The sequence below is a fragment of the Typha angustifolia genome, chromosome 5, assembly GCF_048772165.1.
Source record: "Typha angustifolia cultivar Huaian chromosome 5, ASM4877216v1, whole genome shotgun sequence".
Taxonomy (NCBI): Eukaryota; Viridiplantae; Streptophyta; class Magnoliopsida; order Poales; family Typhaceae; genus Typha; species Typha angustifolia.
In genome coordinates, this window is record NC_133243.1 from 123,963 (window position 1) to 144,247 (window position 20,285).

General features: G+C 36.3%; 1 protein-coding gene across 2 annotated transcripts; it reads left to right on the forward strand.

Annotated features, from left to right (window-relative positions):
• Nucleotides 1–1,044: 1,044 nt before the first annotated feature.
• On the forward strand, nt 1,045–18,747 carry LOC140760542 (protein arginine N-methyltransferase 5-like). 2 transcript variants are annotated; one of them, XM_073097543.1, is made up of 28 exons: nt 1,045–1,409; nt 1,785–1,902; nt 3,015–3,124; nt 3,660–3,749; nt 3,834–3,908; nt 4,186–4,277; nt 4,410–4,485; nt 4,578–4,664; nt 4,841–4,928; nt 5,098–5,192; nt 5,279–5,314; nt 5,451–5,519; nt 5,710–5,778; nt 7,780–7,833; nt 9,774–9,848; nt 10,038–10,130; nt 10,211–10,314; nt 10,433–10,481; nt 10,552–10,638; nt 10,830–10,935; nt 11,182–11,269; nt 11,354–11,447; nt 11,546–11,607; nt 14,864–14,966; nt 15,083–15,163; nt 18,072–18,141; nt 18,249–18,337; nt 18,434–18,747. In XM_073097543.1, exons 1-28 carry the CDS (start codon nt 1,275–1,277, stop codon nt 18,566–18,568), a joined length of 2,430 nt encoding a protein of 809 aa, XP_072953644.1. In that variant the 5' UTR covers nt 1,045–1,274; the 3' UTR covers nt 18,569–18,747. The 2 variants fall into 2 exon arrangements, with proteins under 2 accessions (XP_072953644.1, XP_072953643.1); XM_073097542.1 differs by lacking the exons at nt 1,045–1,409; nt 1,785–1,902; nt 3,015–3,124; ... (18 more) ...; nt 11,354–11,447; nt 11,546–11,607 and adding an exon at nt 13,072–13,386 and having other exon boundaries at nt 14,913–14,966.
• Nucleotides 18,748–20,285: the final 1,538 nt, after the last annotated feature.

Genomic DNA, 20,285 nt, shown 5'->3' on the forward strand with positions numbered 1-20,285 from the left:
GGAAGGTGGCGTGCACGGCAAGGGAAAAGGAAGAAGAAGGAGAAGAGAGGACCGAGGGAGGGGGGGTCTAGCGCTCGCGTAACATTTTTTTTTTTTTAAATTGGGGTGTTAAAATTATATACACGTAGAATGATAATGCATAAATCGATGAATGCATTATATATAAAAATTGTGGTGCTTTACTACAATTTTTATTTCTGTTAATGAAGTTATTTTACAATTTCATAAAAGACAACATTCTTTTATCTTCAAGTCACTTCAAAATAATAATAATAATAATAATAATAATAATAATAATAATAATAATAATAATAATAATAATTATTATTATTATTATAACAATAATTTTTAATTAAAGTTGAATAAAGATTATATAATAGGAGTAGAAATAAATTAGGTATTAGATATTCACCCTTTTCTAAAGTAGCCTAACTTCGTAGCTAGGGTAGTCAAAAAAGCTTGCTTACTTGCGAGGTTCGTGAGCTCGACTCAAGTTCTAAATGAGCCGAGCCGAGCCGAGCTGAATTTTTTAGCTCGAAAGGTTGATCGACCAGAGCCGCTCAAAATATAATGTGAGATGATATTATATATATACTAAAATAAAAGTATTAATGATATATAACATAGTTGGTTAAACCAACTCTTATTAACCCAGCCGACCAGGGTTGAAATCCTTTATTCTCTATTTTGTTTCATATACTCTTAGATGTTTAGTCTCATATTGAAAATTGGGCAATATAGATATGCCTTTATAAGTATCATTCCCTTTAAATGCAATAGAATTGGCGATTAAATTAGTTTAACACTTAAATTTTGGATCGAGCCGCCGGCCCACGTAGGCTAGGCCCATTAAGCCCACGAGCCATCGAGCCGCACTCAGAGCCCATCGAGCTGGAGCCGAGTCGAGTCGAGCTGAGCTTTTCCTGCTCGAATAGAGCTTCAGCTCGAGCTGAGTTTTTCCACCTCTCGAGCCAGCTCAAGCTCTGCTAGTTTACACCCCTACTCCCTAGCCATTGCGTCCTCCTATACCCTTTTAGAAGAAAATCCCGGGTCTAACCTTTCTTTGGTGCAACTTAAAAGCTGCCGGAGAAAAACCCTACTAGACTCCCTCCTCTTCGGTTCTCGCCGCTTTCTTCTCCCCTTCTTCGGCGGCGCCATTGTAAGTCAGACCCGCGCGATCCATCCAATTTACCACTCTCTTTGTTCGGCGACCGAACCAGTTCGTCGACCGCTACTGCTTGATACCAGGTTTCGGAGGAGGAGGAGGATCAGAAATGCCGCTGGGGCAGAGAGCCGGAGACAAGAGCGACTCTCGCTACTGCGGAGTCGAGACGGAGTTCGACTATGATATGCCGCATGTTCTCACTGGCAATCTCTCGGCCGGCTTCGATTTCATCGTGGCTCCTCTGGTATTTATTGATTTCCTGCAATGATGTCTGGTTTCACGCACTCTTTAGCTAGTATGCCTGGTTTTGACTTTAAAGTTTCCACCTCTGAGGGTGAAAACTCGAATTTTTACTAAGGGTTGGCACTTCCAGATGCTCTGCTTAATATCTCTTATGATTCTTCTATGTTTTGAATATTTTCTTTGCTTTCGAATAGAACGCCCTTACTCTTCTTCATGAAATGGTAATTATTAGGTTTCTATGTTTTGCAAAGAATGATATTTAGTGCTCTCTTTGTGGTGTGAGTATACTAGAGTGCGCAGAGTTGATTGAAGTAGCTGTTGTTGTAGCTGCTTTTTTTTTCAATAGTTACATTTGTTATCATACAACCTGATGCAGGTTGATCCTAGTTATAGACCTACTTCAGTGGGGATTGATAGCAGAGAAACCTCACTTCTCCCTGTTGCAGCATCAGACTTAATTCTTAGCCCTTCCCAGTGGAGCAGTCATATTGTTGGTATGCTCTATTTAAGCACATTTTGAAAAATCTTTTGTATGGATTGCATTCGCAAGTTAGCTATATTAATTAGAGAGTTTACTTGGATTATGTGGAAAACAATCAGTACCGTGTCATCATACTAGTAAGAAAACATAGGAGATATGAGACCTTTTTGTTTGTTGACAAAACACAACATAGCTTCATATTATGCACTATTGGGCTTGTTGGTATGGCTGTATGGCTGTTCATACTTCATAACTTGCAATAAGAACCTTCATCAAGCCATGTTTACTTATGTTATGTACCAAAATACCTTTTGCATTGGAGGGGAACTCTTGGAGAAAAACCCCCATCTACACTTCCCTTTAAAATAAGACTTGTTGCTACCTTCATCTCCTCTCTCTCTACCTTACCTAGTATTCTTCCTCACCACTTATCTAGTATCTTCCCTCTCCACCTTCTCTAGAGCAGATCATGTATGGCACCTTTCCTTCTCCAATCTAGGGATAGTTTATGTAAACTTTCTAATATTATCATTTTAATTTTGATATTCCTTCCCCCTTCCAACCTCGATAATGAGAAGATTGATCCAAATGAGAGAAGGAAATCAAAGATGGAAGAAGGGTTGAACAAGGATCAAAGAAGAGAATAGAGTAACAGGTTTCAATGGTGATTTGTCCCCTTGGTGGAAGGAAAAATTTTCCGTCCTAAGTGTATAGGGTAACTAATATCCTCTAATAATGCCTAGCAATCTTTGTAATGAGGTCAAAAGGGTAAATTGCCAAGTTCCATCAATAGTGTTATCAATGACATATAAAACCAAAGTTGAGGGGGCTATCTGTAACAAAAAAATGTTTTAAGGGTAGTAAATGGTACTGCCTTGTAATTTAGGGGTGTCTTGTAATTAAGCTTTTTTTTGCGCGTTTTTTCTTCCTCTATTTGCAAAGATGGTGTGCTTTTGGGAAGGGATGGTTTCATACTAGGAAATTTGTGTCTGGCTGGTCAAAGACTTAAAATTGCTATTCACCTTGCTTGTTGATGACTACTTGATTCTTTTTCTCTTCTGTGAGCATCCTGTCCATTTGTGTTCTATTTTTGTGATTTGACTAAGCTTTTTTTGTGATCTTCAGGAAAAGTTAGCTCATGGATTGACTTAGATTCCGAAGATGAGCAGCTTCGCTTAGATTCAGAGATCACATTGAAGCAAGAAATTGCATGGGCTTCTCATATGTCCTTGCAGGTTTATTAGCCTACTCTAGCAATTGAAATCCATGCTGTTATTACAGTTCTTTCAAATTGGGTTTATGATCTATTGAAATTAACAAATGATCACCTACTCCCTTTCTTTATGTTCATCTACTTGCTTGCTGTGTTCGTCCTTCAAGCTTTGAGACGTTTCAAGGAACTTGTTTGTTGTGGATTTTACTTCTTTATCTGTAGAATGACTTCTTCCAGTATAAGGGCCAGCTAGTAATTTCATTTGGGTTAATTAGTGTATCATTCTTTTTACAGTTTAATCTTATGCCCTAATTAAGAAGAATGTTTACTTAGTTAAAGATACCTAAGCTAATTGGAGTAAGGCAAAATTTTTCTGTCTATGTCCTATCACTATTACCTGCAAGTTCTTTTTTGCATCACACACCATCACTGCCATAAGATAAAATGGGGAACTAGAAGCACAAATTGAGCTTTTGTTCACGCTCAATACTGAGTCCCTTCTGTTTGAGGCTAAACTTTGTATTACTGGTATTCTTAAATGTATTATATGGATGCAGGCCTGTCTTCTTCCTCCCCCAAAGGATTCTTGTTGTGGAAATTATGCAAGATGTGTAAATCAAATCTTGCAAGGTACAAATAATATGCAGGTATCTTGCTGCTGCTAATCTCACATTTCATGTGTTAGTTTCTGTTTAGGTCTTAATCTCACTTCATTTGATCTCTTGAAAAAGTTGTGGCTCAGGATACCTCTGGAAAAGTCCGAACCAATGGATGATGATTCTGTGAATGCAGATTATAATAATCTGGTGAATACTTTGATTTTACCTGATGATTTTCTTCATGAACTAATAAATTCATCATTAACATGTTGTTACGCTGCTGGGTTTCATCATTAACCAGATGTCAGATTATTGCTTCAAAAATCAGAAGAAATGGTGTAACTTATGAGCTTAAAATTTCAAAGTAGTTAATATTAACTAGATGTTGATAAGGAATCTGAATGTGCCTCTTGAACCATTTTACTTCATGTGCTTGATTTTAATGTGATCCTGTTATCGTCAATGTCATTATTACAATTTGCAGAATGGAAAATTGTTTGACTCATGGGAATCATGGAATTCATTTCGGCTGCTATGTGAGCATCACGCTCAACTCTGTGTAGCTCTTGAGATTTTGTAAGTTTGAACAACCTTGTGATCTTCTCCTTGTACCCTTTAATGAATTTCTCCAGTAGATGTACATGCCATCATTAATTATTAATTGTAGTTCAGAAAATTCACTTCTAAATATAATAACTCACTCATCAGGAGTTCACTTCCATCTGTAAGCTCACTTGGAAGATGGTTTGGGGAGCCAGTCAGAGCTGCCATTCTGCAAACTAATGTACACCTTTTTTATTTGTACATTTAGCATCAATTATTGAGATGCTGCCCAATTAAACATATTTTTCCTGACAGATACTTTAAATGTCACAGTCCTTTCTAACAAATGCAAGAGGGTACCCTTGTCTGTCAAAACGACATCAGAAATTGATATCAGGGTTTTTTAATCATTCTATACAAGTAATTCTTTTCTTCCTCTCTATGTTGTCAATGATATTACATTCAGATGATTTAAATTGAATGGCAACATTTCATGGCATTAAATAACTACTGCTGTCTTTTATACCTATCTTTTTTCCTTCATCAAGTTCATGTCCACAATTTGAGTTAACAAAGTTCTTCTGGCTTTCAAGTAGATAGTGATCTCTGGAACTTCACTTCACAATGTTTCCCCAGAAGTATCTGGAGACTTGATTATGGGTGACAATGGTAATAATTTTGAAGGTACTATCTGTATACTGTGATATAAGTCATGTACATCATTGATCCAATTGTCTTTCTGGTTTTTTTGTCCCTTTTCTGAACAGATAATTACTATTTTGTGACATATCGTGATGCTAAATGTGTAGTTGCTGTATGGATTCCTAAACTACTCCGTATCATTGTGGTTTAGGTGTAACTGTTCGACATGCATTGAAGCCATACCTGGATTATGTTGCTTACCTGTATCAAAGGATGGATCCCCTTCCTGAACAAGAACGCTTTGAAGTATCTAATCTTGCAAATTAATTTTGTAGGTCCTCAAAATTTCTGTTGCTTACTCTGTCTTGACTTGGGTAAATTACTATTTGCAGCTTGGTTATAGGGACTTCTTGCAGTCTCCTTTGCAGGTGAGTTTTTTTTGTGTTATTTTCTGACACTCTTGGTCTATCTTAGGAGTTTCAACATTTTATCTTATCCTTCTTTTAGGTGATTTCTTGTTGATTGAATTGTAATATTGTTTCCTCATACATCTATATGGCACAGCCTCTCATGGATAATCTGGAGGCTCAAACTTACGAGACATTTGAGAAAGACACTGTTAAATATAGCCAGGTTTGTTCCTGTATTTGCTAGTTGGATGCTGTATTAGCCTCTGAAATAGACATTTTTCTCAGTTCTCACTTATTCTTTCTACTAGTGTTCATCTAGATGTTACTTGGATGAGTTTTAGATACTTAGGCTTATATGTTACTTGGATGAGTTTTATATGCTTAAGTTGCTTATATTGAACTCACATTACCAGTATCAAAAGGCAATTTCCAAGGCTTTGCTTGACATGGTTCCAGATGAACAAGCCTCTACGACAGTGAAGGTAAGATAGGAATAGCAGTCTTTTCTATCTCTCTTTGTTATTAAGTTAATATTTCATTTGTGATCATAATTTAATGTGGAATAGTAGAAGAGCTTTTCTAGTATGCTAACAGAAGGACGAAGTTTGAGACTTAAAGGATGTTGTTTGTGACCCCAATTTTAACAAGTTAAATTGATGCCTATGAGTAGGTTTCATTCATGGAGGTCTTCCGACCCCCCTGCTAAGTGAACATTGAGGAAGAAGTTTTAATTGCTGGATTTGCATAAATTGGCAATAAGCGTCCAACAATCATATATGATTTTGTATATGTTTTGCACTATCTACAACTGGGGTGATTGTCTGTCCATCCAGGACCTTAGATGGGATTTCTATGATTAATAATCCAAACTAGACTCAAGTATTATGGCCTTACTAGCTTATGGGTTGATGTTCAGGTTTGACTCAAACACCACAGGCCAAGGTTAGTTATGCTTAACTCATGAATACAAGAACATAAGACATTCTTATATGACATCTATGCCATTTTTCTCGCTAACATCCTCCTCTTTCCTTTATTTGAATTTCTCTTACATTCTTTTCCTTCCATGCATTTAGTGTAAATTTCTTTTGTCTTGTTTCCACTATGTTATCTCTAATACTATCCTACCAGTTCTCTACTTCTCTTTACCCAGCCTAAGAGCAGGTTATTCCCATCTCTTAGCCACCGTAATAGGCTTGCTTGGGTAAGTTAGGAAAAATTTCCAGAGAAATTTTAGCATGTAAGAATTGAAAAGTATAAATAAAGGATCCTACAGGGCTTAGGAAAATTCAGAGGAAAAGAGGAAAGAACAGAGATGGGAGTAGGAGCGGTGGTGGTGGGAGGAGGATGAGGGGGAAAAGGTAGTGAGCAAAGGATGAGGAGGAGGAGGTGGTGGTGGTGCGTGGAGTTGAATGATGAGGAGTTGGTGATGGGTGGTGGAGAAGGTCGTGGTGGGCTTAGGAGAATGAGGAGGAGGAGGAGGAGTTGGTGATGGGTGGAGGAGGAGAAGGTGGTGGTGTTGGGCTGAAGAGGTGGAGAAGAGGAGAATGGTAATAGGAGAGGGAGAGGAGAGATAGGAAAGGTAGAGTGAGAGAGAAGAGAGTGCAGATTTCTTTTTCCCTAGGAATGGAGTGTTTCCTAAATATTTCTTTTGAAAAAAAATTATCGAAATACTCGCATAGGAAATTTTTCCTGTCCATTTAAATTTTCCAAAGGAAAGCCTAATTCCCGGATAATCCTGTGGGAGTTTGGGCTATCCAAACAGTCTCTTTATCTTCAATGCCCCTATGTTTCACTGTGGGACAAGCCACATTTTCTCCCCCTTCCTAATGCTGGGCAAAAATTAAGTTTTTAAATATTGGTTTGGGATCGGGATCAACCGTCTATTTCAAACAATTTGGATCGGAGATCGGCCAAATCGACCCAGTCAGCTGAACCATTTTGGCGATATGAATCGGGATCAGTGGAAGTTCAATCCATGGCAGAAATAACCCTCACATCATTTCTATACTCTTCAGTAGTCAAATGGTTCTAAGCATGGCTGAGCTGGTTCAGTCAACCAAAGCTTGAAAATGGGACTGTTTGGGATTCTATTCTTGCACAGTTCTGGACTGGCTGTTCAGCCCTTAGTACAGGTTGCTTGTGCACCCATAATGTGGCGTATTAGGGATCAAGTACAAAATTTGCTTTTAACCTCAAGAACTTAAGATCACTTTTGAGTTCAATACCTTGGTTAGTCCTACATACTCAGTTTAGAGATGTTAAAGTTATGGGCTCTGGTTTTTGGAATTTTGGATAGTTTAAGTGCTTGCTTGATAATATGGTTTTCCAATTTTAGGTTTTCTCTATTAAGTATGTCATAGTAATGACACTTATCATTTAACACTGTGAAAGGGACACTTGTTCAACTCATATTGTAGTTTAGCTTTGTGCTATTTTCCTTGACCCTTATGATGACTTATCTCAGTTGTTTTTCTGAAAAGGTGCTAATGGTTGTTGGAGCAGGAAGAGGACCTTTAGTAAGAGCGTCTCTGCAGGTTTGTTGCACTTTACTTCTGTATCTATGGCATTTAATGAGTATATTGAAGTGGAAACGAAGAGTTGAAAACTGTTTGTTATCCCTGTATTAATCATGGATTGAGTGCCAGGTATGTTGGTGTGTTGGCTGGTATACGTAGAAAAAGTGTTGAGGTCTCTTTCATGCTCTGATTAAAGTGATATTCCCCTAATCTTGATTCTGTTGAGTGTAAAGACTTTCATGGGATAGCTCCTTTAAAGATAAAGAAAACACGATTCTCCTTATGTATCACGAATATGTGCGGATATGTTGATATGACAATCTTTAATAGATGGGAATCATGAAATATCAGCAATACAGTAAGCCAATGGTTCATAACAATATGTACTTTGCCATCTTTCTGGATGGCCACCCATATACAATGTTATACTTCGCTGACATTTTTCCTCTATGGAGCACCTTTAGTTATAACTTATAACTATTGTTTATAATTAAACAAGCATATCTAAGTTTCTTCGGTACATGTTATAGCAGAATATTATATCTTATATTAGAAATGCTAAGCACAAGAGTAAAAGTGAAGATAAAGTCTTTATAAATCTCACATTATCCTTCAACAACTAGACATTATCTTGTCAGTGATCTTACTAAAAAAGTATATTCTGTATCATGCTCCTCATTTAAAACTTGTGGTTTATGAATATATAGACCCTTTCTATTTTATAAATGCAGGATAACCTGGAAGTGAGATGAATTAGGGTTTGTCATTATTTTCTCCTCCAGGTTGTATGTTATAATGTGAAATATGTATTACAAAGGATTTTGATATGTCTAGCATATGAACCTTAAGGACGTATTTGGACTAGGGACCTTAAGGATGTATTCTGAATAGCATTTTCCTCTGCTTGAATTAAAACATATGTAGAGGTAGAATCACTCGCGAGGTCAGTAGTCAACTAAGAGGAAGTTGGATATTTTACACTAACAAGCTTTTCATGAGCCTATCCACAAGGAAGTCAAAAGGGGCAGCATTGTTTTCAATTCCTTATGTGTTGTTTGTAAAGTTGGAGACTATTTCTTGGTGATTAGATCTTCTGGTGCAAGAGGATGTAGCACCTTTCTAGTGAGCCTGCAGTAAGCCCTTTTTCATAGGAGGATATGCCCAGCAAGGAGATAATGGGAATCAAGACTCCAGCCTCAGTAAATCTTCTGCATCATCCAGTCAGGGCGTGAATCATGGCTCCTTTAGAGGATACTGCAACTTGGTTGCGAAAGAAAAAAAAAAAAATCCTCTCATGGTGTATTATTTTACCCACTTTCTGGAACATTCTTTGTAAAGCTAGACCAGTTCAGGGAATTCATTTGTAGTCTAATTGAGGAATTAATCGGCAAATAGTTCCTTGAAACACACTCGGCAAACAAAAATTGCAATAAAGAAATGAATAGGCTGTAGTGGCTGACTGTTGTTCCTCATCAAAAGTGACCTGTTGGACAGACATTAAGGAAATCATTTTAAGGTATGAGAAGTGCAAATTTTTCTTTTATCTTTGTTGATCTTCATTGATGCTCTTAATATAAAAGTTGATTATAGATTCTTGTGGTGCTGTTATATATGACTAGTGCCATATAACTAAATTTGTGAGCTTCAGTTAGTTTGAAAGAATTTGCTTGTAGCTTTAGGTAACTTTTAAGTGATGTTTCTTCACAGTGTAACAAAATAATTTAATTAGAACTTGTTTAATATAAGTAAAAATTTACTCGGTTGAAATGAATTCTATTGAAATAGTCGCAGGTTATCAACATGTCTCAGTGCGGCCTTGGTAGCTGAAACTTTACATTCAATACATCTTTCGGTGTTTATTTTATTTTCTTTTAATTCTTTATTTTTTTCCCCTTTGTATTACTCTTTTTGGTTATTCTGGCAATATCAAATGTTGTATGCACTTGATGCTAATGCAGGCAGCTGAAGAAACAGGCCGGAAGTTGAAAGTGTATGCAGTGGAGAAAAATCCAAATGCCGTTATCACACTTCATGTGAGTTGTTCACTGGATGCAAGTCGGTGTGCTGCTTATGCTCGTCATATTGTCGAACTAGCCATTAGCTGTCTTCCAACATATCTTAGCTTAGAGAATACTTGATTAAATAGTTGAAGGCATTTAGATTTTTCTTTTGTATTGGAAACTGTAGGTGGTCACACTGATGATGATGTTTATTGATTGCAGAGCTTAATTAAGCTGGAAGGGTGGGAAAGCTTTGTTACAATAATTTCTAGCGACATGCGTTGCTGGAATGCCCCTGAAAAGGCTGACATTTTGGTATATGAGCTACCCTGCATGTATCTAGATATTTAGTTATGGATTCATGTTTATGATATCTTTTGTGCAATGTCAATCAGGTAAGTGAGTTGCTGGGCTCCTTTGGCGACAATGAACTGTCCCCTGAGTGTCTTGATGGGGCCCAAAGATTTTTGAAACCAGATGGCATTTCTATTCCTTCATCGTATGCTTTCTTTGTATTGTGCACTGTGATAGATGTGTTTAGTTTTACACTTTTAGTATTGCCTTGATAAAGAATCTTGTGCTCAATTTTTGATTTTGTTTATCAATTGATTTTGCAGATATACAAGTTTTATTCAACCAATAACAGCATCAAAGTTGTATAATGATGTAAGCTCCAGTCAACATTGCCCAGGATTTACATAAGTCCATGGGGTTAATAAGAACTTTGCTGTGGCAGGTTAAATCACACAAGGATCTTGCACATTTCGAGACTGCATATGTCGTTAAGTTACATCGAGTAGCAAGACTTGCTCCTTGCCAACCTGTAAGATCATGCTAAATTTACTTTTTGATGACTTAAATAAAAAAAAGTATTGCATTATTTTTGTAGTTTACACTTCAAAGACTTCTTGATCTTATTTTAACACCTGACCTGTGCCAATTGCAGATTCATCCCTTATTGTCTTTATTATTTTTCACTTTGTATTAATTTGTGGTAAACTTTTTGACATTCAGGTATTTACTTTTGCCCATCCTAATTTCTCATCAACGAAGAGCAACCAAAGGTATAAGAAATTGCGATTTGAGATACCATCAGATACTGGATCAGCTCTAGTGCATGGTGTGTAGCCCAATTTCTTGTTATTTCTTTTTCAGGCTGCCTTTTTCTTTCCTATGTTTCTTGCGAGTGTAATTAAGTAGCAGATTCTACAAGAGGCAACTATGTTTGAAGCGTTAGGCGAACTCCTGGAGAAGCTTAGGCCAAGACTAGTGCTGTGATTGCACGATCAATTTTGTAGTTGAACATCAAATCCAAATGCAGGTTGTTTATATTTTAGGTTGAAAGTCTTTTGTCTTTTTCTTTCAGGATTCGCTGGATACTTTGATGCGACCCTGTATAAAGATGTTCATCTTGGCATCGAACCATTGATAGCTACACCAAACATGTTTAGTTGGTACTTGCATACTTGATATCATCAGGTTCTTAATTCGAATTGTTCAACTTTGCCCTCAATGACATTTTCGTGCCTGCCTACCAGGTTTCCGATATTTTTCCCACTGAGGAAGCCTATCTGTGTATCTACAGCATCATCTATTGAAGTACACTTTTGGCGGTGCTGCGGTGCTACAAAGGTTCTTTACTAATTCCGAACGCAGAGAAATGCCTTCTTAAGCCTTTAAAATTTTATTTCTTCCTCCCACCAATTGGTACAATTTTTTCCTCGTCGCAGGTCTGGTACGAATGGTGTGTGACGTCACCTTCTCCCTCAGCTATCCACAACCCTAATGGCCGTTCTTACTGGGTTGGTCTCTGAGGTCTTCATTTGACTTCAAATTATATCATGACAAGATGCTACTCCTAGAACTGCACCAGGCAGAAGGACACTAATCAAGATTGTCGGAGAACAGAGGAGAGCAGTCCTTCCCTCGCGACAGAATTACATATTTGTGGTTCGAGCACAGCCTCAAAATTGTTTTTCTTGGCAGTCCCACTTTTGTTTTTAACAAGAAATTTGTACCATTTAGTCGTGGTGCTACGCCTGTAGTGATGCTGTTGGTTGTCCAACCATCTGAAAAAAATCAACCCGATATTTTTTTTTTTTAGCTTCAGAGCAGTTAAAGATAATATCTACAAGCTGCTTGTGGAATTAAAATTCAGTGGATTTGCTTTTACTTCTGACATATTACAGATGTAACATGCTGTTTTCTTTTCAGGACTTGAATTATTAGATTGCATAGAATGTTCCAAACAATTGGTAAGACTTTATAGGCACTTGCTATCTTAAGTTACAGTCAACCCACTTCAGTATGCATGATTGCTAGTTAGTTGTTGAAGGTTGTGTTCTTGAAGGATAATCCTGCCTTTCCTGGGAACGTGATTATAGTGTTTCTGCAACTCTCTGTTAGAGTCTTGAATCGATTCATTCCAGATTTATATTTACTAACAGGAGAGAGACCTTGTTCGTCTCAACCATAGTTTTGTCACACCGGGTTTGAAACTTAAGATGGACTGCTATAAAAAATAAAAATAAAAATAAAGCGAGGTTTATTTAATTTTTTTGGAAATTAGGGTAATTTGTAGTAAAAAGCCTTTTAATTTTTTAATTGGTAGAAATAGGTCACCACATTTATTGAATTATAAATTCAGGTATTTTTTTTTACTGATTTAGACTAATTTATTTTTTAATCTTGATATGTATATTGTTAAAAATTAGAACGTATTTTTTTTGCATAAGCGATGCATATAAATTATATAGGTGATACGTGATATATTTTTTTTGAAATTTTAATACGCACATTCTTGCAAGTTATAGCGTACATTTTATATAGACGATGTGTATATATTACATAGGTGATACGTGATATCTTTTTATAAAATTAGAGCGTACCTTTTGTATATGTACATATAAATTATATAAGTAATGCGTAGTTTTTTTTTTTATAATTTCGATACGTATTTTTTTTTTTAAATTTAGATCATATATTTTATATAGCTAATACCTATAAATTATATAGGTGATGCTTGATAGTCGTTTTAAAATTTATCGGGACTAAATTATAAAAAAAAAGCCCTGAAATTATAATTTGATAAATATGAGCTTATTTTTACCCTGGAAATCATCTTATTTTATCACATATTATATTCTTATTTTCAACTACATCGAGATTCACGTAGCTTAGAAGTTCAGGCCTGTGGTTGAGAAGGCACTGGAGCACTGAGAAGCTTCCAGAAGCGTCCCGATTCAACTCAGATGGTCAAAATTGGACGAGAAGGAACGAGCTCTTTCCATAAAAGTAGGCGATTCCCCCCTTCCCTTTTGTCAGAACTCTAATCTCGATCTCCATCTCCTACGTAGAGATCGATTGGCGAGAGGGGGGAGAGGGAGGTCAAAGAAGAGGAGAGATGGAGGGCGGGGCATTGGAGAAGCAGCAGCAGTCGTCGTCGTACACGTATTGGGTGAGGGAGGCGGGAGAGGACGCGGCTCCACTCCCCGTCCCTCGTAAGCTCTCCGCCGACGACATCTCCAAGCAACAGCCCAACCCAACCAACCTCGGCTCCGTCTGGAATCAGGTACGAGTCTTTACTGCTTCCTCCAACCCTCGGCTCCGTCTGGAATCAGGTACGAATTTTTACTGCTTCCTCCAACCATTGGATCCGCATCGTTGCAAAATCGATCCTTTTCTCCTCTTTTGCGCACTGAAGAGTAGCTCTAGCGTTGCAAAGATCTCGTCTTTTTTATTAATTATCTCTCCAATTTTGTGCAATGCTGCTGGGGAAAATCACCGAGGAACATAGTGATTGAATCTCTGTTCATGGAAATGTTCGCCATTAGGGATTTATTGCAGCAAAATATTTTATTTGAACTTGTAAATCAGCAATGCCTCTTGGTTTGGATTGGTGCTTATATGGATGTAAAAAACAGATAAGAAGAACGAAATAGGTTGCTCCGTTGCACGAATCTCGCCAGAGTTAAATGCAACACCATATCCTTCGCTAGGCTGTGCACTGTTGTCATCATCAGTACCTTATGATATGCGATCTGTAACTTTTTGCAGAGGTTTTAGAGTTTGACTATTTTAAGTCTCTCAAATTTTTTCATTATTTGTCTAATTCACTTTGAAACTTAAATACAATACTAGATGAGTTAGAAAATCGTTGATTGAGATAGTAATTTTTAAATATAAGTCGCTAATTGGGTCAAAGATTTATATAAAAATTTAAAAATAGCTAAAAAAATTGTTAAATACGAGAGAAAATTTTCATATAACCATAAAATGACTTATATGGAAATACTTTCCCTCCGATCAATAATTTTTTAGCATTGTTTTTTAAATTTCATATAAGTCGTTGACTCAGTTAGTAATTTATATTTAAAAATCGTTATCTCAGTCGGTGATTTTCTAACTCACCTAGTCTCGTATTTAAGTTTTTAAGTATACTAGATGTCTAAAAAAATATTTGGGAACACTAACTTGGTCAAAACTCGAGTTTTTACGAAAGTACTGCTATAGGATTTTTTTTTTATTTTGGTGGCTAAAGTACTATACTGTCAAACTTATTCCAAAACTACTACAACTTATATCAGCTCAGGGCTGCATGAAAAATCAGACAACAATTCTTGATAGACTTGTCAATTTTCCAATATAATTAAAAATCGTCGTTTTTCATGAATAAATTGCTCTCACAGAAAACAATTTGCATAAATCGCTCTCTAAGAAAGCAATTTTCTGCGATTCATAAATAGCCTTTTGTGAGTCATTTATTCACAAAATGATGATTTTTCATTGTATCGGAATGATAAATCGATTAATAATTGCTGTTTTAGACAACAGTTTTTCACCTGGCATTGAGCTGATAGAAAGTGTAGTAATTATAGAATATGTTTAAGAACTATAACACTTCGGATTTTTTATTGTAGCAATAGTAGTTTGGTCAAAAACTCACATTTTGCATGTATATGACTCACATTGAGCTGATAGAAAGTCTGTGTTCTTTATTATTGGTTAGTAGCTTTTACTTCTATGCGCATGCTTCTATTTTCTAGATCTATTTGCACTTCACCTATGTTGATGTCATTGTCTTGTACCTTTGTGCAGGCTGGAACTTGGGAAGAAAGAAACCTCAATTCATGGGCAAGCAATAGGATAAAGGTATATGATATTACTGTTTGATTGATATAAAAAAAACGTACTTACTGTGACCAGTAGCATTAACTTCTTTTCAGTTCTTTTAGAATCCGAATTGTTAATGTTTCTTTTCAATTCAGGAACTGCTTAGCTCTTTGGAGTCTTTGGAGTTTTCTAGTGGTAAAGCTCACATTGATGAAGTGTCCAAATGTTCAGGCGATGTGAGTATACCCTATCTCTTACACACCGATTGGAATGCCTTACGCTAATAAATGGCCTTCTTTAGGGTGATTTAAATGCATTTCTTCTGATGCTCTTTTTAATTCATCTAAGAAAGAGGTTACAATTTTTTTGTCCTTGTATTTTCCAATCAGTAAACTGTAAAGATTTTTATGGTATGGAAGTCGAAGAAAATTTTGGATCTTTTTGAGTGTTCTCTTTCTAGCTTTCATACAGGAATTCAGGATTAGGTCATTATTGTTTGAAATCTTCTGCAATTGATTTTTCATCATTGGACCTGATATGGGTTTCTCTAGGTACTTTGATTTGTGGGTGCAATGAATCTAATATCCTGTCTTCTGGTAGGTGAACCTTTTAGTTACTGTCTTACAGATTGATGAATTGATACTAAAAAGGACATCAGGTGGTATGCATAAACATAGCTTTGTATTGAGCAGCGGCATGTGATCTCATTAGATGATAAAATTACAGATGTCTGAAATAAGTCTCTCCATCAAGGTATGAGTCTAGTTCTGAAATTTGAGAAGGGGAATGTTTTGTCACTGAAAAGTGATGGATATCTTAAAATGACAATATCTGTTGGAGGGAAAATTAACAGGAAGTGTATTTTATATATATATATATATATATATATATATATATAGTTGTATATATAGTTATCTGTTTATGTCTGTCTGCATCTGTATATATCAACCGTGCATTTTTCCAACAACTCAGGGTCTGCTAAAGCACAATTGTTAAATGGGAGAGCTCTGATAAAGAACAAACATGATTGACTGTTAGCTGACATCAACCCTTTAAAAGTTGTCTTAAAAATCTGAACTGAAGCAAAATCAGGCAATAGATTACTTGCCATAAAAGTTACCAGGATAGTTATTTACCTTTTTGGTTCCATTTTAGGCTCTTGCTATGCAGGAGCAAAACTTTCGAAGATTCCTTCAACCATAAAATGGTCTAAACAGGAGATAATTTTTTTTTTTTTTTTCATTTAGGGACATATCTGATCCCTAAGGTACTGCTGATGCTTGGTATTGGTAAATCTATGACAGTCTCTTGCTTCTATTGCATTTCTATTTTCTTAATACTGAGTACCTCTCACGATTTATGTATTTTTGGTCTAGTTGATTACTTCTCGAGGATTGTTTGCTAGTTCGGATGCCTTGTCAGGAATATGAAGTTTAAAGACCTGTTATCCCTATGCAGGATGCAAGTTGAATGGAAGAAATGATTCAAATACCTACCCAAGTAATTTGTAATCATTGCCTCTTCTTGCCTCACTTTAATGCACTTATCTAAGTTTTCTTAGGGATTTGTAATGTACATAAATAGGATCTGTTCAAAAAGTTGTGTGCATATGCTTACTTGATACAGGAGCAACATAAGCGATCTTTTTAATTATGATGGAACAAATATACCAAGGAAAGGAAGAAGAATGCACCAAAATGCAGGTGCTGTGCCAAAGGCTTGTGGTTGTTTTTGTTGTAAGTGAATGCAACGAAAAGACCTGGAAGTAATGAATACAAGCTCACTGGAAGTTTAAGGTGCAAGCGAGTGAAAAACATGAAAGAATTTAGCTTAAACAGGGATGAAATATCTCGGGATGAGATCATTCATGTTGATGGAATGTCATGCATGATATAATTGAGTGAAGAAAATGACCCATGGGATATACTACTTATCTGTGCTTGTTTGTTTTCTAGATTTGTGTTTGGCACAAACACATGCAAGCCAACGACTAGGTAAGGTTCAGAAACTGGGTTAGATGATAATGGCTTTACTTGTAGGAAAATGAAATACACTATGCTGTGTTATCTTTGTATAAGTTTGAGTAGCACCAATTGTGACAAAAGGAAGGAAGACTGTCATATTATGTGGAGGAGAAATGATTTTGGATGAAGCCACCACAAAGGACAGAGTCAAAAAGTAGTTACAAAAAATAAGTGATCGAGAATCAATATCTATTTTATGATAGATGTCTGTGTGTGGCACATGGGTATGTGAATTTCACTGGTGAGATGTACAGGTGTTTGCTTTTCAGCAAGTGGTTGAAGTTGTCAGAATTTTTGGAGAAAATGTCAGAAATGCAAATGTGAATCTTCTGCTGCTTGTCACAAAAAACTAATAAATAAATAAATAAACGAACTCATCTAGCAGAAAATGCTTTAGAAAAGGATTCATTGTGATTGAAGGAAAAGAACTAACATATATGAGTAAAAAAATATGGGAGGAGTTGGAGTTGTCAAATAAGATTGTATGTGATATTACATAATTGCCAGTTGGCTATGATTACAGAATAAACCTAGAAGACAAGCAGTTGTAGTTTTTGGACGTCATGTATGAGCTTCACAGTGATAGATGGAAATTCAGGTAGAAGAAGGCACAGTCTTGAGAATATCTTCCACTGTGCAAGAACAGCATCTTTTTTCCTTTTGTCAGATAAAGATTCATACCAAGGTGTTTTTTTTTACCTGTTCAGTTCTTTCTTCCATTGGACATTGGCAGAAATAGAATTTGACTTCCAATCTAGAGAAAGAAGGCTATAATCTTTTTCTCTCCAAGTTTACTTTTGTGATATTTTGGCATATAAGATTCATGAATTGTGTTAATTCCTTATTGATTTTTTGGCATATGAAGCATAAATGGCGGCTTCAAAAGCATAAGTATCTTCTTATGTAGCCAAATGAAGTGATGAACAGAAGAAAGTCAGAAAACTTATTTAAGCATCTTGCTGATAATGTTTCCTGCTATCTTCTGATGTTATTAGATTGTTCAGTCAGATTGAGTTTTGTTTGCTTTCTAGGTTGTTGTGCTAATTCCCATATCTGGATGTGATAGATGCAACTAGAAAATTTAGAATTTTAAGTTTTTAACCTTTTGGATATTTTGCAGGCATTTCTTATTACAGTACGCAACAAGAAGAGAGTTGGCTATACTTATGAGTTAACTTTGAAATTTAAAGGTAGATTATTAGATATATGATAATATAAGTTAATTCTGTCCTTGATTCATATCTCTTTTTTTTCCTTCTAGTGTTTTTGGCTTGATAAATTGAGCACTTAAAAACAGGAGAATGGTTGATCCAAGAAGAGAAGAAGAAGATTAAAGGCCATCTGGATGTTCCAGAGTTCTCTTTTGGTGAACTTGAGGACTTACAGGTATAACATCCTTTCCTGCAAAGTCATGTCGAGAGGATTTGTTCGAACTCTGCTGATTTGGAACTCGAGATTTACTCCTTCCACTTGTACTTACAGGTCGAAATAAGGTTTAGCGATGACAAGGGTCTGGCGGCGGATGATAAAATGCGGATCTCCAAGGATTTGAGGTCCTTTCTGTCGCCTATCCGCGACAGATTGCAGAAGTTTGAGGAAGAGCTGAAAGATAGGTAGAGACACGGCTAGGAAGAATGATTTCACCACTGATGCTTTGCCACTGCAATATTTTCCTTCCAGTGTAGTCAAAATGCTAAAATAATCCTTAAAAATATCAAGACTCATGGATTTAAATGCTTTGCATGGTAATCTAATTATACACTGTTAGATGTCAGCGTTTCAAGCTTTACTGTTAACGAATTCCTCTCTTTGGTTTCCTTTCTTTTCATTTCACCCTTTTCCTTTTTCATTCTTGACATTTTAGAGAGCTCAGTTTTTGTTATGCGAGATGTCTTTGGCCAATCTGTGCCTTTAGGCTTAGCAAGTTGTTGGTGACCAGTGACCAGTGACCACCCACATATGGCTTTATTAGATCTTTGATAGGGTTTGATGTGCCATCTGTTGTTCGTAGCCATATAAAAACAAAGGTTATTATATAATAATTCCAGAGATCTAGCAGTGGTTATTTGGTTGGTCCAATGGTCACACAAGGGACGCGGCGATTGTTACCACAACTTGGGTCTTTTCCTGCTGCTCCAGAGCTCACACTCTTTTTTAGTCTTTACCTTTGTTGGGCACTGCCACACAACACACAAAAGCAAAGCAAGAGGAGTTTAGTCACAGATCTCAATAATAATTTTACCACTGTTGGTTTGATTAAGATTCTAAATCCTGGTTGTTAGCAAGCACTATTAGATGCTAAATCTTGTGGATAGTCACCATCAGTAACTATTAGAATGACTTGGAATGATGAGAGCCTATAGAGGCAGACAGGCATAGGAACATAGAACTTGGACTGTATCAGCTGAAAAAGTATTGCATTAAGGTTATATATATATATACCCTCTTTCTAAGACATATTAATAATCTTACAGACATCTTACCCATTAGTAGCATTTAAAGGACATAATAATTTGGTCGAGGACAGTTACTTCTCTTTGGATCTTTTCATGCCATCAAATGTCCCACTTGGAAGTCCATGGCCTGTGGAAAATGACAGGGAAAGTTTCTCAGGTTGAGATGCATCTTCTCCACCGGAGAAAAAGTTTGATGATTGGGACGTATGTCCACAATATTTGCTACTCCATTTCTTTTACCTTATTTATTTATTTATTTAGTAGTGCCGTAAGTTTTGCAACTCTATTAGCCATCCACTTGGCAAGCTTTTGATTGGCTTCTTCCCAGGAATATAAAGAATTATATTATTTTCTTATGAGTTAGGAATCTAATGATTCTAATTTAACGTGATTTTTGAGATCAGGATATAATCAAAATTATAGAGAAATATTGAAAATTAGATAAATAAATAACGGATATCTAAAGATGGCGGCGGACAATCGTAAAGTAGGGTGGCTTATAGGAGGGTAAGATGGTGAGTAGAGTTTAAAAACCTGATATAACTTTATAGCTAAAATCTATCAATGTATTGTGACAGAATACAAAAGAGATTTAAAGTGGGAAGAACAGGCTATTATAGAGTAAGATAATTCCACTTATAAAATTTGTAATAAAAGGGAATAAGATTTGAGGGAGAAAATATCAAACAAAGAGATAAATTCAATCCAACTATCAATTACTATTGGACAAATAATTTTATCTTTGTCATCTTGTAGGAATCTCTCTCTTTCTCTTCTCTTCAACCGCCTGTGCTAAAAGTGGGCCCACCACACAGCCAATCCCTTCCCGAGCTCCATGGATGGAGGAGGGGGAGAAGGGGACCCACCATTCTCCTTTA